Source organism: Haliaeetus leucocephalus, unplaced genomic scaffold (genome assembly GCF_000737465.1).
Source record: "Haliaeetus leucocephalus isolate CR32 unplaced genomic scaffold, Haliaeetus_leucocephalus-4.0 Scaffold153, whole genome shotgun sequence".
NCBI classification, from domain to species: domain Eukaryota; kingdom Metazoa; phylum Chordata; class Aves; order Accipitriformes; family Accipitridae; genus Haliaeetus; species Haliaeetus leucocephalus.
This window is the reverse complement of record NW_010972589.1, coordinates 1,561,000-1,574,157: the sequence shown is the minus strand read 5'-3', so window position 1 is coordinate 1,574,157 and position 13,158 is coordinate 1,561,000. Positions and strand designations below refer to the sequence as shown.

Here is a 13,158-nt window from a genome sequence, read left to right as displayed (position 1 = left end):
GTGTTGCTTTAAACTCCGCTGGAAACACAACAGTGAAGAAAAAGGTTTAAAAATGAAAAGAATCAACAGTTACCAGCAGCAAAAGGGCACAATCCCCGGGGGGGAAAAAAAAAGTATTCTTGTTCCTTGGAGGCTACTATGAGCTACTTGCAGTAATTAAAACCAACTCTGAACTGTACAGTGTTGACAACAGGGTAAGATGTTGTTTTCCAGCCAGAGGTAAAATTAATTACACTGCTCTAGATTATCTTTTTTGACTTCTGCTTTTTTTCTCATTAGTCCAAAATATGTCACAAAACAACTATTGGCTTTATTTCAGAATCTGTATATTAAAAAAAAAAAAAATTACAGAGGGAAATAAAACTACTTAAGACAAAATGCTATGGAAATCTAGCCCTAAACTATATGGTCACTTTACAGATTATCTGTATATGCTGTGGAGGCAAGCAATATTAATCAGACACTGTGCAACTTACACAGACAATCCCAGTTAATTTAATGTTTTTATTTACTGTTGGTCTCCTAGGTTTGCATGTTAAATATCCAAAATACAAAGATATAGTGACAAATGCAGCCTCACATTGCCCAGCACAAGATCCTGTGGACCCTTCAGTGTGCTCTTCAGTGTGCCTCAGGTCACTACCTTGCTTTGATCCTCCATCCTCCTCGTCAAACACCTACTGAAACATTTGCAGGACTGAGGGGCCAAGGCCTTCAGAGCTACCAGACCACCATTCCCAAGGCAAAGACTGTGATCTTGGTAAGCCCTTCTAACGTGTAAATACAGTCTACGTGCTCTGTCTGGGGTGGGGTGCTGTTTGGTCTTCTAAAATGCGTACCTGTACCTTAAGCCATCAATTAAAACGGTTGCTACTCGCCTCTAGTAGGTTAACAACTGCCTACCGCTGTTGAAATTCAACTTTTGCCCTAGATTTTGCAGGGCAAGTTTTCGGTGCAGGCTCACAGGGGAACTTGCCTAAGCAGGCATGGCGCCCGGCAGCCTTCGGAACGCCTGCCCTGCCGGAGGCCCACGCTTCCCTCCCACCCTGCCTACTGTGAGGCTCGGGGCTTCGGAACACACGAGATTTCCTCAGGTTTTCTCGGCTCTCAGACACTTTGGTTCGGGCGGAAGGCCAGGACCCGCGCGGCAAGGCCTCAGGCACTTGACTGGGCTGGGCGGGCCGGGCGGGGCCATGGTGGGCTGGGCTGGGCGGGAGAGGTCAGGACTGGGCCGGACTGGCCTCCAACCGGCCTCTGGACCCCACCCGCGGGGAGAAGCCGTGCCTCACCACTGCCCCTCCGCAGAAGCCCCGGCGGGGCCGGCGCCGCGCCGCGCATGCGCAAGAGGCGGGGCGGAGGCCGCACACGCGCCGTACCGGCCGCGGGCGCCAAAAGCGAGACCAAGATGGCGGCGCCCGCGGCGAGGAAGGGAAGCTGAGGGCGCGCGAGGCGCGGTCAGCGGGCTCCCGCGCGCAGGTAACGGTCCCTCAGCGGTGGGCGCGAGCGCGGGGCTCGCCTCCTGTCAGGCCAACGGCTCTAACTGCCGACGGTCTCTGCTCCTCACGCTCCCCCTCGGGCGGCCTTTGCCTCCGGTGCCTGCAACCGTGCGCCTTCCGCGCTTCCCCCGGCCCGCTGCGTTCGTCTGGCTGCCCCCGCCGCAGCCCCTCGCAGGCGGCCGTGCCGGCGGCGCGGTGAACCGCAGCACCCCTCTGAGTCTCCCGCCCTGCCGTGATTGGTCTTTCCCGCCGAGGGAGCTGCCTGTTCCTGTACCTGCTGCCCCAGCAGCCGGCCACCGCCCCACCAGGGCTTTTGCTAGTTAAACTGCGGGGGGGCAGGAGCGTAGAGAGGTTTTGATTTTTTTTTAATTCAAATTTGAGCCGCAGGATAAAGAAAGGAATTTGATTGCCTGCCTCACTTGCAGGGTTAGTGAAATGTGCTGGCCCTTACCAAGCAATTTTCAGTACCTTAATGCAGTAAAGGTCCCCTCTCCTGTGTGCTTATTCCATCTTTCCAAAGCAGGGTCTCAACCTTTGTTCCTCTGTCAGTCCAGCCCCTTCCTCCCTTCTTGGCACACCTGCCCGAGTTGGACAGTTATGGCTGGTAACCTGCTCCTTTGAAGACCCACACAGTGCTGGCCTCAGATGCCCTTAACTGGGGTGGGGAGGAGCATCCTTCTTGTCCTGGTCCCATGCACACCTGTTTGGAAAGGCAAAACCACGTAGTGCCACATCTTTGGCATTTGCTTGTCCTCTGTGCTGCACGTCCTTGCTTGGCCCAGCGTGTGGCTTGCTGATTGTCACATCTTGTGCGTGAGGGGGTCTGGGAGCAGGAAAGAGACTGCAGATCTCTTTCTCATTCTGGAAGTCCCTGTGTTTAAATGAGCTTTGCTCTAACGCTGTGTAACCCAGGCTGTGGTCCCTTTCTCACTTGCATCCACTGCTTGTGTGACCCGTAGGGCCTGAGATCACCCAAATGTGCCCTGGCAGACATGACATTGGCAGGGGGGCAACTGAAGAATTCGCATGTGTGTAACTGTTGTGTTTTCAAATACGTATTTTGTAAGTCAGCAATGCTGAAAGTGGCCTGCCGTAAGGAAGTGCTCCTTTCTGTTGTAAAATAAATTGAAGTAATGGAAATAAGACCTAAGTAATACGGAAATCATGAATAAGAATAAGCAAAACAGTGTAGTACTGAAATGTTCTTGCTAATTTTGAGCTGAGTGAGTAAGTGTAAGGTTATGGAGGGGGAGAAGTTAGGTGTCTTCTGAGTAACTCCTGTGCACCTGCACTGGGAATCCTGAGTTCAGCCATGGATTTGTTATTATGACAAATGAGAGCGATTTTAGAGATTAGCAACAAAAAATTCAAAGCACTGGTGTGTATGTAAATAAGTATGTAAATATAAGGCATGTATGTAAATGAAAAAATGTTTAAAAGAGCCTGTTTGATAAGTAAGAGAGAAGAGGTGCAATTCTGTAGATATGTAATGAGACAGGCAATGAGGGCTTGTGTACGCATATGTGGTGAATATTAAGGAAGTATAATTCCCACTAGCTTACTGGGGACCTGATTTAGGTGGTATAGCAATTATTTCTACTGATAATGTTGCTATTGTATGGGAAATACATAAATAAAACTGCTTCTTATACAAGGTTTCTCTACACAGAGATTTTACTGATGTAACTGCAAGAAAAATTATGAACAGACTGAATAGCTAGCTTGGTACAACAGTCACGTATATAGGCCAAAATTTGGAAAAAAACCCACCCCACAACCATAGAGGATAGGAAATATTGATGTAAATAAAGAAACAAGTTTTTTAAAAAAGGAATTGGGGGTGAAGATGAAGAAGAAATCTCAGAGTAGGTGGTTTTTTTTAATGCTGTATTTCCTACTGTAGGAAGTAAAATCAGTAAATATCTTACTGAGACTGATCCCAAACATGCGGGCTATTTGATCTTTCTCAAATCTGAGTAGTTTTATTTTAGAAGACTCACTCTAAAGCGTATGAGGAGTTCTTTTAACTGGATTTTTAGTTGAAAGAGAACCGGATTGCTTTACTTGCTTGACTTGTTAAATTACATCTTGTCTCAACAGTGTAAGTTTCTCATGTAGTTCTTGCAGGAAGCTATACTGACAAGGAAGCCCTTAGCAAAATAGTCAATTTATAATGTCTAGTTGAAATCTACTAATTATAGTCATCCTCCCCCATGTCTTTTCAGTGATGACAAATTCAGTAGTTTTGCAAGATAATTTCATCCAACTTCCTCTTCTCCCTACTTCATTCTAAATTTTACTAACACCCTGTTAGCCATCTTCTGTTCAGGCAACTGAGCTTCTTGAACCTTCAATTGACTGATCCTGCTTTTATGGGAGATTGAATGTGAGAATTGTATCTTATTAGAGAAGAAATCTAACAGAACAGGTTTGTTTCGTGCAAGGGCCACAGTTAGTTCTCTTGGCTAAAAAAGAAATGCTTTTATAATTCAAACACATGGGAATAAAATGCAAGTACCATGGAAAACAGCTAAGTAATCTAAATCAAGCTAAAATATGTTTCATAGCTACCAAATTTCTGTATAATCATAATAACCACTAAATTCCTGTTATACATTGCAGACTGAAATACATGTTTTTGTCTTTTTCAGATATCATAACCTTAAGAATGCAGTCAGTTTGTCAGAGAGTTGGCACTTGTTCCTCATGTTTGACGAGACAACTAAATGGCTTCCTGGGATTAATTAAATGGCAGAGAAGACTGGTTCCTCCTTCTGTCAGAACTATTTACAGTGAGACGGGGAAATGGGAAAAAAGCTATGGGTTGGAGACAAGAAAAAGAGTTGAAAATTGGTGGCTCCCGAGATTAAAGGATCAGGTCTGCAGAATTTCAGAAACTAATGTAAGCATTATGAGAAATTTGGAAATTATATGTTTGATATTTTTGTTTTTGCAGTGAAATTAATTGAAACTTACTTAGTACAGTTGGCTTATAATGATGAGATGTATATTACATTTTGGGGGAAAATACTTTTATATGATAGTAGATTATTAAAAACTGTTGATGAAATAGGTGGTAAAATAATAAAAAAAATCTTGAGGATAAACAGGGTGATAAGCAAAGTATGAACTTGTAAATTTAGGAAGTGTTTAATCAATTTTTTTCTTTGTATATTATACCATATTTAGGAATTAATTATTTAAAGGATTAAAAGAAACATCTACGTTCGTAACTTTTGTAAACAATTTTCTCAAGTTCTTGTTCCCAATGGTTATTGCAAATCTATTACACTACACACTGTGACTCATTAAAATCCATGTTAAGGGAAGATGATTTTTCAAGAATAATTTCTGGTTTACAGTGTCCTAGGAATAATGAGTGACTTACAGAAAAAACAAGTTTTCCCATGCAATAAAAGATCTTGAAAACAGTGGTAATCTCAGTCTCTGACTCTTTTTGCCTTCTCAATTATGCTCAGTCACATAGGTATAAAAACATTTTTGTGCCCCTTCATGTTTGTTTGTTCTTTCCTAAAATGTGCCCCCTCTCCAACAAAAACCTGATTCTGTCAAAGTGTCAAAGAGAGAAAAGAGGCTTGCTTTTTCTGAGGAGGAAAACAGATGAAAATGGTGTGCATGCATACAGGTAGCAGGGAAAGCATTAAGTTAGGCTTGTGTCTTTTATATCTGACAACACATGTATACATAGGTATCATGTATATATATCATACATATGCTAAGTTCTAAATTGTATTTTTAATGATACTTTTGTTTATCCTTACAGTTGAAGTAGATTTAATAACTCATATTAAGAGGCAAATAGTGTATAGTGCTGCAGTGAAGTATTCAGATTATTTCTGGGTTTGCTATTATTGGACATAAGTGGTAAAGAAGTAGTATCTGACAAATATGAATAGAGTTTTGTTCAGAATAGTAAAAGCTGCCCATAATTTTTTTCTTTCATTATTAACATAAAAAAATTATTGTGGGAACTTACCAAGCATGTATCGATGATAAATTCAATGCTGATCAGGATGTATTAGGAATAATTTATGTGAAAGAGATAATGTTTGGTTTCTTTGTAACTTTTGTCCATTTACTCAAACCTAACTAAATGAAATCTTTACTTTTCACTATGCAAGGTACTGCTTGTAAGATGTCTTTGGATCTGAGCATGCATAGTGGAACTGAACGGTTTCACTTCAGTGGATGTTCATGCAGTTGCAAATGATTGAGTTTGTCACTCAGCGAGTTACTGCAGTTCAGCTGACAAAAAGCAACTGGCCAGGAGTGAGCTCCATGTTTGTTGTAAATACAAAGTACAACACTTCTTTAAACTGTTAAGAGGATAATTTAATCTGTCATGTTTTCATTTTTTGGTGGGACAGATTAGGAACGCATAGATAGTTAGTTACAGATGCTATGGTGGGGAATGGTGATTTGTTAAGCTGCAGTTACGTTAATGTATCTTTTGTTGAGTAAAAGTTAATTAAAAACATAATTCTCGAGTGCTGTATAAATATCAATATAATTGATGAGATGGCAGCAAAGTCTGATAAAACATCTCCATTTACAGCCCCAAAGAATTTGATCCGATGAACTTTGTCAGTGCTCACTTGGATCAGTTCCAGCAAAACCTTGTTTCTCTTCATCGTGCCGTGTAGTTTATAATGTGCGCATGTATTCAAGCAAAATGCTAGCTCATGTAGTTACAACTTTCTAAAAATTTCTTTCTAGAAATCAAGACCAAAATTTTATGTGCTTTCTATGTTCCCATACCCTTCTGGAAAGCTTCACATGGGCCATGTTCGTGTCTACACCATCAGTGATGCAGTAGCTCGGTTCCAGAAAATGAGAGGGATGCAGGTAAGAAAAGATGGGCAGTAGGACTGGGTTGGTTTTTGATGTTTTAGTATTGTAATTGGTCAGGAAATCAGTATTTTCCAAAAGCCATGAAGGTGAAGGTTTATTTGGAATATATGCTGTAGGTGCACAGATAATGACCTGTGAAGCTTGGAATATTGCCATTTGAGACTTTTTGAAAACAGATGGTGTTAAGAACTCACTGTTGATAACAAATTGTTAGAAGCTATCTCAAATGATACAGCTGATGCTGTATCAGCTACCTGAATGAATCTATTGATGCATGGCACAGTGTCGATGAGACTTGTGGGCCCCACTGTTTCTGTGAGAGGAGACTGAAGACCCTACTGCCACGGGGGAGGAAAAGGTGTAGCGGGCAAGAGAAAAAGACACTACAGAAGTCAACTCCTTTCACCATTTCTGCTCCTGAGAACTGATGTCCTTTGTCAGACTCAGCAGGACATCCTGCTCCTCTCTGTCAGCTGGGAGGGAAACCCTTTTGCACGACTGCTACAAGTCAGATGAGCAGGGTCATGTCACACGTCACATCATGTGGAAGAAGAAACTAGAAGTTTCTGTTCTGTAGTGACTGACCCCTTGGTTTGCCTCTTTCAGCCTTGATCGTACATACAAAACGCTGTCTTCTGAAGGTGCAAGCCTACCAGGTAGGCTAAGACTAACTTACTTGCTGCATCTGCAAGGAGAAATCCCACTTTCCCTTCCACATTCCTCCATTTCCCAGTCTGCCCCATGCCTGCCATCATTTTTCCCTTGCTCCCTTCTCTCTCTCTGGTAGGTAGAAGCTGGAGCTGAGAGTCCCTGCAGTCTACAGGTGGGATCCTAATTGATGTTCTGCAGTAAAGGCTGGCGGGTAAAATTTGAAGGATATAAGAGAATTGCAGCCTGAGTGACAACCATATTAAGGAGGAAGAAGACATTTGGTAGACGGAAAATGTCAAGAATTGGAAACAGTAGGAAGGAGGAGCACGGAAAGAGAATACCCAATTTTGGGGCAGGGAACAAACAAAAGGAAAGAAATAGCCTTAAGCAAGAATCTAGGATGAGACTCAGAAAGGAATTCTCTCTAATGTATGAGAGAGGAGGAGCAGCTCAAGAATATAGGAATCAGAACCTCAAAAGAGTACAAAGAAAATGAAATGGAGAAATAAATGTTAGTTGCTGGTTGTGGTACTAAGTGCAATTTCCTTGCTACAAGTGCTGTTGAAGTGTAGCGTTTCCTGGATTTATCACCATCCATGAGACTCTTAAAGGTATTGTCACTGAATTATTCAGTGTGCTGCCTTTCCAAATACTGTGTATTTTATGCCAATGATGAACATACCATGCACTGAATATGTGCTGCTGCTTTACAGAAATGCATTCTCATGCTTTTAAAATTACAGGAAAAAGAAATAACTGCCTTAGACTTTAAATGAGAAAAAAACCCCAATGTCTGTTGTAACACTAATCTTTCCTAACTTCTCTGAATGACCAGAGCTTAGATCTCAATAAAAAAATTGTGCTAACTAGGCTCTTGAAGGGACTGTTGATTCTTGCTTGATGTTAAGACCACTGGAGATGTCATTTCAGGACATAAGCCATCTCTCATCAGTAACACTGGAGATACTAAATTTCTGTTCAGAAGGATGAAAACTTGCTCCCTCTTGTACTAGCTAAAATAAAGTGAAAATAATTGTCTACGTCAAGTAGGATGCTGTAGGTGTTAGCTTTTGAATACAAGGGAAGTATTCTAGCTTTGGTGAAAATGAAAAGATAATATAGTTGCAATGAAGTACAAGAGCCCCTGTGAAAGCAAGTTTTATTTCCATGATTGCCTGTTTTTTCCCAGAAAAGTTTTGAAAGTCTTATAAAGTTTTTAAATCTTGCATTTCAGCTTATTTTTATATTTCATGTAAAAATTACTGTGAAGCTATTAGAGTGCCTGGAGAACATGCTGAATTTCTATAAATGCATGTATCTTCTGTTGTGTTAACCACTTTGAATATCTATTTATGGCTAAAGGTGGGCAGCCAAAGAATTTAACCTTCATGTACAATTAAGAGACATTAAAGATCTCTTAGATGATTTCCTGAGTATGTCAGACTGAGAGCTATTGTGTTAGTTATGTACATTAACTTGTTGGAACTTATATTTGCCTTAAAAAACCTTTTCTTTATTAGCCATGCTAATTTGTCCATCACTTAGAATTAAAGCCTTTATGATTGATTTTCTCCTTGCAATTAATTTATCAGCCTCTAGATGTTTTCTCTGGCCATTGTTATAGTTACACAATCTGTTAAAATTTCTTTATTGTGCTGGTTGTAGGCTATGACATGGTTATGTCTTATAATACATAAAATTAGATATTCCCAAGAAAAATGTTTTCCCCCGTATTCAGGGAATTACTGTAATTCTTCAGTACATAAAAGGAAAGAATGCTTTAGAAACAAAAAAATGTTAGTATGCATAACTTTGAAGTTATTCTATTGATTATTTTTTTTTTTTCCCCTTTCCGGAAATTCAGCTTTAATATTGCATGTTTGAAAGTTCAGGGACTGCTAATTTTTCCCAAGTCAAAATTCTAGGTAGAATTGAATATATTTCAGATATTCAAGGCAAGTTTAGGGTAAGACTTTGGAGCAGTAATGTCGTTTAAACTTTTCTTCCATCATTTCCAAACTAAAAAAAAAGGAAGAGTAATTGAAAATAATATTAGGAACTAAATCTCTACATACAGGTGTAGAACTGACCCTGGTTAGGAAGTCATAAAACTGTGCTAGAACCGATACAGGTAGGTTGCAAGTGTTTGTAAGGCAACGAGGAATAATGGGCTGTTACCATGAAAAATAGAGGCAAAAACATTCACACTTAAAGTTCCCAGGGAAAACTTCAGACTGCAATGTGTATTTGTTGTCTAATAAACAGTGAGGGGAAAATATCAGGGAAAATATATATGGTGTGTACATAGTTGACTAGTATATATGGTTGAGTAAGACAGTCGTGTATGTTCAGTAAGGTGGAGATACTATTTTCTCATGAAGGCATTCTCTTAAGAAAAATAAGTTAGTTTCATATTGATTTAATCTGAGCAGGCAAGAATTGGCTTATTTGTTGTAATACTTAAGTAAGGATAAGCTTGAATGCCTTTAGAAAGGGATTAGAGCTCCTTTAGTAAACTGGAACCATCCTTTGGAATGCATTTGTGTAATTTCTTCATATTGGAGGTAGTTTGAAATCTTAACTGGAAAAGCGTTGAATCATTTGGATGCTGGTTTTTTGTTTTTCTAAACTGCAACATTAGTATTTCATTTTTCTAGCTGGATAGGATCTGATTTTGTTTCAATTAAAATATTCTAGAGAGGCGATATGCACTGAATTCTACTGATACTTGCCAGAAACCTGTACTTCACCAGCATTTTAAGTGGGAAAAATAAATATTTTTGCTCTTTTTTTCCCCCTCCTTGTTTTTGGAAGACATACTGCTTCAACATAAAGCCATAGATGATATTGGTAACTTACGACACTGAAAATGGGCAATCAAACAGATTACCTAATGAGAAGCAGCCTTTTCTGCAATATGTGACTGGCTAGTCATTTATTAAATGCTGTGCAGGGTGGGATTTAATGCAAGTGTAATGTTGCAATAGGTAGTCAGTCACTTTTTCAGTGTACTGATGAGTGGTCAGCTTTGTAGAGTTTTCAGTAGGGGGTGCATGAATTTGTGTGTTGCAGTATGGAGGTAATCACTGGAGTTGTATCGATACGGGGCCAGTACATTGATTGTGCCGATGGGTGGTGAAGTCCCATTTGTTTTACCTGAAGATCTGACCAGTGAAGCATTTTCTTGTTCCAGTAGTCCTCGAGGACCTGTAGGCAGTGCATGGGAAACAAACTGTCATGCACTTGGATTGGGTTGCTGCATAAATGATTTGTAGAGTACATCTGTTACAAGATAACTTGTTTACGTTCTGATTACTGAAGATGAAGTTGGAAGTCTTTGCATGGGAACTGTAAACTGTATAGATTACTTAGCATGAATGCACTGAGCTAGTCTCTTTCCAAAATGTGTTAAGGATAACATTTTTCTTGAAGTGCAGTTAAAATAACTTTTGTGTATGGAGAGTTTAGTCACAGATCTTATTACAAACCAATTTCTTTTAAAGTGCTATGAAAAAGTAATTTATATATTTTAAATTACAAATTTGTATCTATTAATAAACCAATCCAGAACTATAAAGTGCAGTTTCTGGTTGTGTTTTCTCTGTGAATTTACATGCACGTTGTGAATTTGAATGTAGGAGTTTTGTAAGATGTTAAGAGATTTCCTATTCATTATTTGAGAGTGCCATGTACAAATTATAGAGACATTCATGGTGATTTTCACCATGGCAGATTTCCAGTCTGCTGCTGCTCAGGGGAAGAAGTATTTACCATTGCTTTATAATGCTATCATTATCATGTCTTTGATAAATTCCAAAGTGGATAATTTGTGCCTCTCAGAGGACTGAGAATTATTCCCTTAGCAATCAGTAAACAGAGAGTGATTCAGTTCAATAGTTCCTGTGATACCTTTTTAATAAAATTTTGAATTGATATTGATACCACAGCGAGGCTGTCACATGTGTGAGTTGTGCAGAAATGAGAACGATCATTGGACAATTCAGGGTGAAATTCCTGTACACTAGGAGCAGATTTCTTAATTTATATTTCGACTGCTCCTGATAGGTGGGATTGGAATATTGTCAGTGATAGTTCCACAATTTCCCCAAATGACTTAAAGGGTGTTTTTGTTTTATCCAGAATGTCTTCTTTTTTTAAATTGGATGTATTTTCATTAATTGTTTTCCCTTTCAGCAGTGAATCTTAATATTCTTGAAATTGCAAAAGTGAATGGTATAGTAGAAAGACAGGCAAGTTTAATTAATACTTTACAATTAATTCATCAGTAAGATGAATTATTTCAATACAGTTCCATTTTCTGATCATCATTAGCTGCTTCTACCATTTTTTTTTGTGTGAGGCTGTTGTGTCCTTTTGCCAGGTTATTTTCTGTGGTATAAACCAAGTGGAAAGTATTACAAGTATCCTATCCTGTGTGAATTGGATCTTACTTAAATTTAGTTTTCCAGTAGCAAGTACTGAAGGTGTTAATGAGCTCACTCTGTTTCATTTTGAAAGAAAAAATGAGATATTATTTTAAATGCAATTATGTTAGACAAGAATGTGTGAGATTAAGGAGGTGAGAGACACCTTTGTTTTCTAAATGTTTGTGGTAGTGTGTGGACATAGAATAATTATTCATATTTTGTATCTTGTGAGAACAAGAAATAAATGAGAGCATTTTATAAGCAGACTTATGTTTTAGTAGAAATCTTCATGGGTTGATTATTTTTTAATTTGAAAGTGCCTTATCAGAATGCTAATATGCAGCATTCTGTTGCAGAGAAGCATTGAAATAGTCCTTGCTAGAATATATGCACTAGTCAGAAATTCATTATTTTAATCTATTTCCAGGTGTGTCTTGTCTGCTTGGGGTTTTTTTGTTTGATGGTGATGGTAATTTTTAGCAGTTGTGTATTGGTGTTTATTACCAAGTACGCTTAAAAGACAATCTAGGCTGCATTCAGGTGGAGGTCTTGTATTTAAAATGTGTTGTATCTGTAATCTGTCAATTTACAAATCCGATTTTCAACATGTTCAGCCTCATTATAGGTGGCCAGTGGAAGGGGCAGCCGTCCTTTCCTTTCCCCTCTCCAGCCACGTGTCCTTACTGTCTCACTTGTGTGTGGTTGCACAATTGTGAGATAAGTGCAAGGAGGATGACAGAAAGTTGCTGCTGGAGCCAAGGGTGTTCTCTGGCAGCTGAAACTCTTGACTACAGATCACCTATTTTGTCAGCCTTTCTTGGTTGGTTCATTTCGAGTGTGTCAGGGGGCTGTGATAGAGACAGGAATGTAGACTTTGCTGTATTGATTCAAATCACTAATCTGTCAGCAAGCCTCTTCATTTTCATCTTTGGTTGTCTTCTCACGCATTCTCTGAAATATATTTATTTACAGGCATTTTTGACACTGATTCTGCTATCTTTCTGAAAATTTAGAATACACTGATCTGGACGTAAGAAAGATACGTCAGCTCCCTGGTCATAGTTTTGAGAGCTACTGAGCACATCAGGAGAGCAAACAAGTTCTTTGTTTCCTTACAAACATTAAGGAAGATTCACTGAATTGTCCATCCTAGTTATGTTGACAGAGGCATGGAACTGAGTGTTACGAGATCTTTGTCAGCTTTGCGTTACAGAGTACTTACTGATCTTGCCTACTAACGTCAGTGCGATGGGCTGATTGTTACAGCAGTGAATAGATGAAATACCTCTGAGAGGAAGAGCTGAGATCTCAGACATGAATTCATGGAGTTACTGTGTCTTCCTCTGCTTTGTCCCACAGTCACATTAAGAGCTCTAGCCATCATTATTGATAGATTTTTGACCATGCTGTGAAATGATTCTGAAAGCGATGCTTCGAGCTAATATGAAGTGGGAGTCTTTGCAATCTAAAATGTTTCAAGATGCGACTGTTTTCCTTTTTAATAATCTGCTCCTGAAAAGACCGCTCAGTGTGGTAGTTACTAAGTGCTTTGTTCTCCACACACTAATTAATCATTTCCTTGCAACTTTATGTTCCTGTGCAAAACATAGTATGTTGAGTGGTAGAAAATGCCAGTCATTCATAGCTGATCCTGCGTGATCATGTGAACTTCTGAGGATCTTAAGCCACGTAATCTATGTTCAAAACTAACC

General features: G+C 39.6%; 2 protein-coding genes across 3 annotated transcripts in view; both read left to right on the top strand.

Moving 5' to 3' along the window:
- Positions 1 to 986: 986 nt before the first annotated feature.
- LOC104828417 (basic salivary proline-rich protein 1-like) lies at positions 987 to 1,820 on the top strand. The gene has a single exon (XM_010562074.1). It carries the CDS (start codon positions 987 to 989, stop codon positions 1,818 to 1,820), a length of 834 nt encoding a protein of 277 aa, XP_010560376.1.
- LARS2 (leucyl-tRNA synthetase 2, mitochondrial) overlaps positions 1,426 to 13,158 on the top strand; it is an 88,325-nt gene continuing 76,592 nt past the window's right edge. For both annotated transcript variants that reach the window (XM_010562057.1, XM_010562055.1), the window contains exons 1-3: positions 1,426 to 1,476; positions 4,148 to 4,398; positions 6,234 to 6,362. In XM_010562057.1, the coding sequence (XP_010560359.1) occupies positions 4,165 to 4,398; positions 6,234 to 6,362 (363 nt within the window). In that variant the 5' untranslated portion in view covers positions 1,426 to 1,476; positions 4,148 to 4,164. The remainder of the gene's footprint in view (positions 1,477 to 4,147; positions 4,399 to 6,233; positions 6,363 to 13,158) is intronic.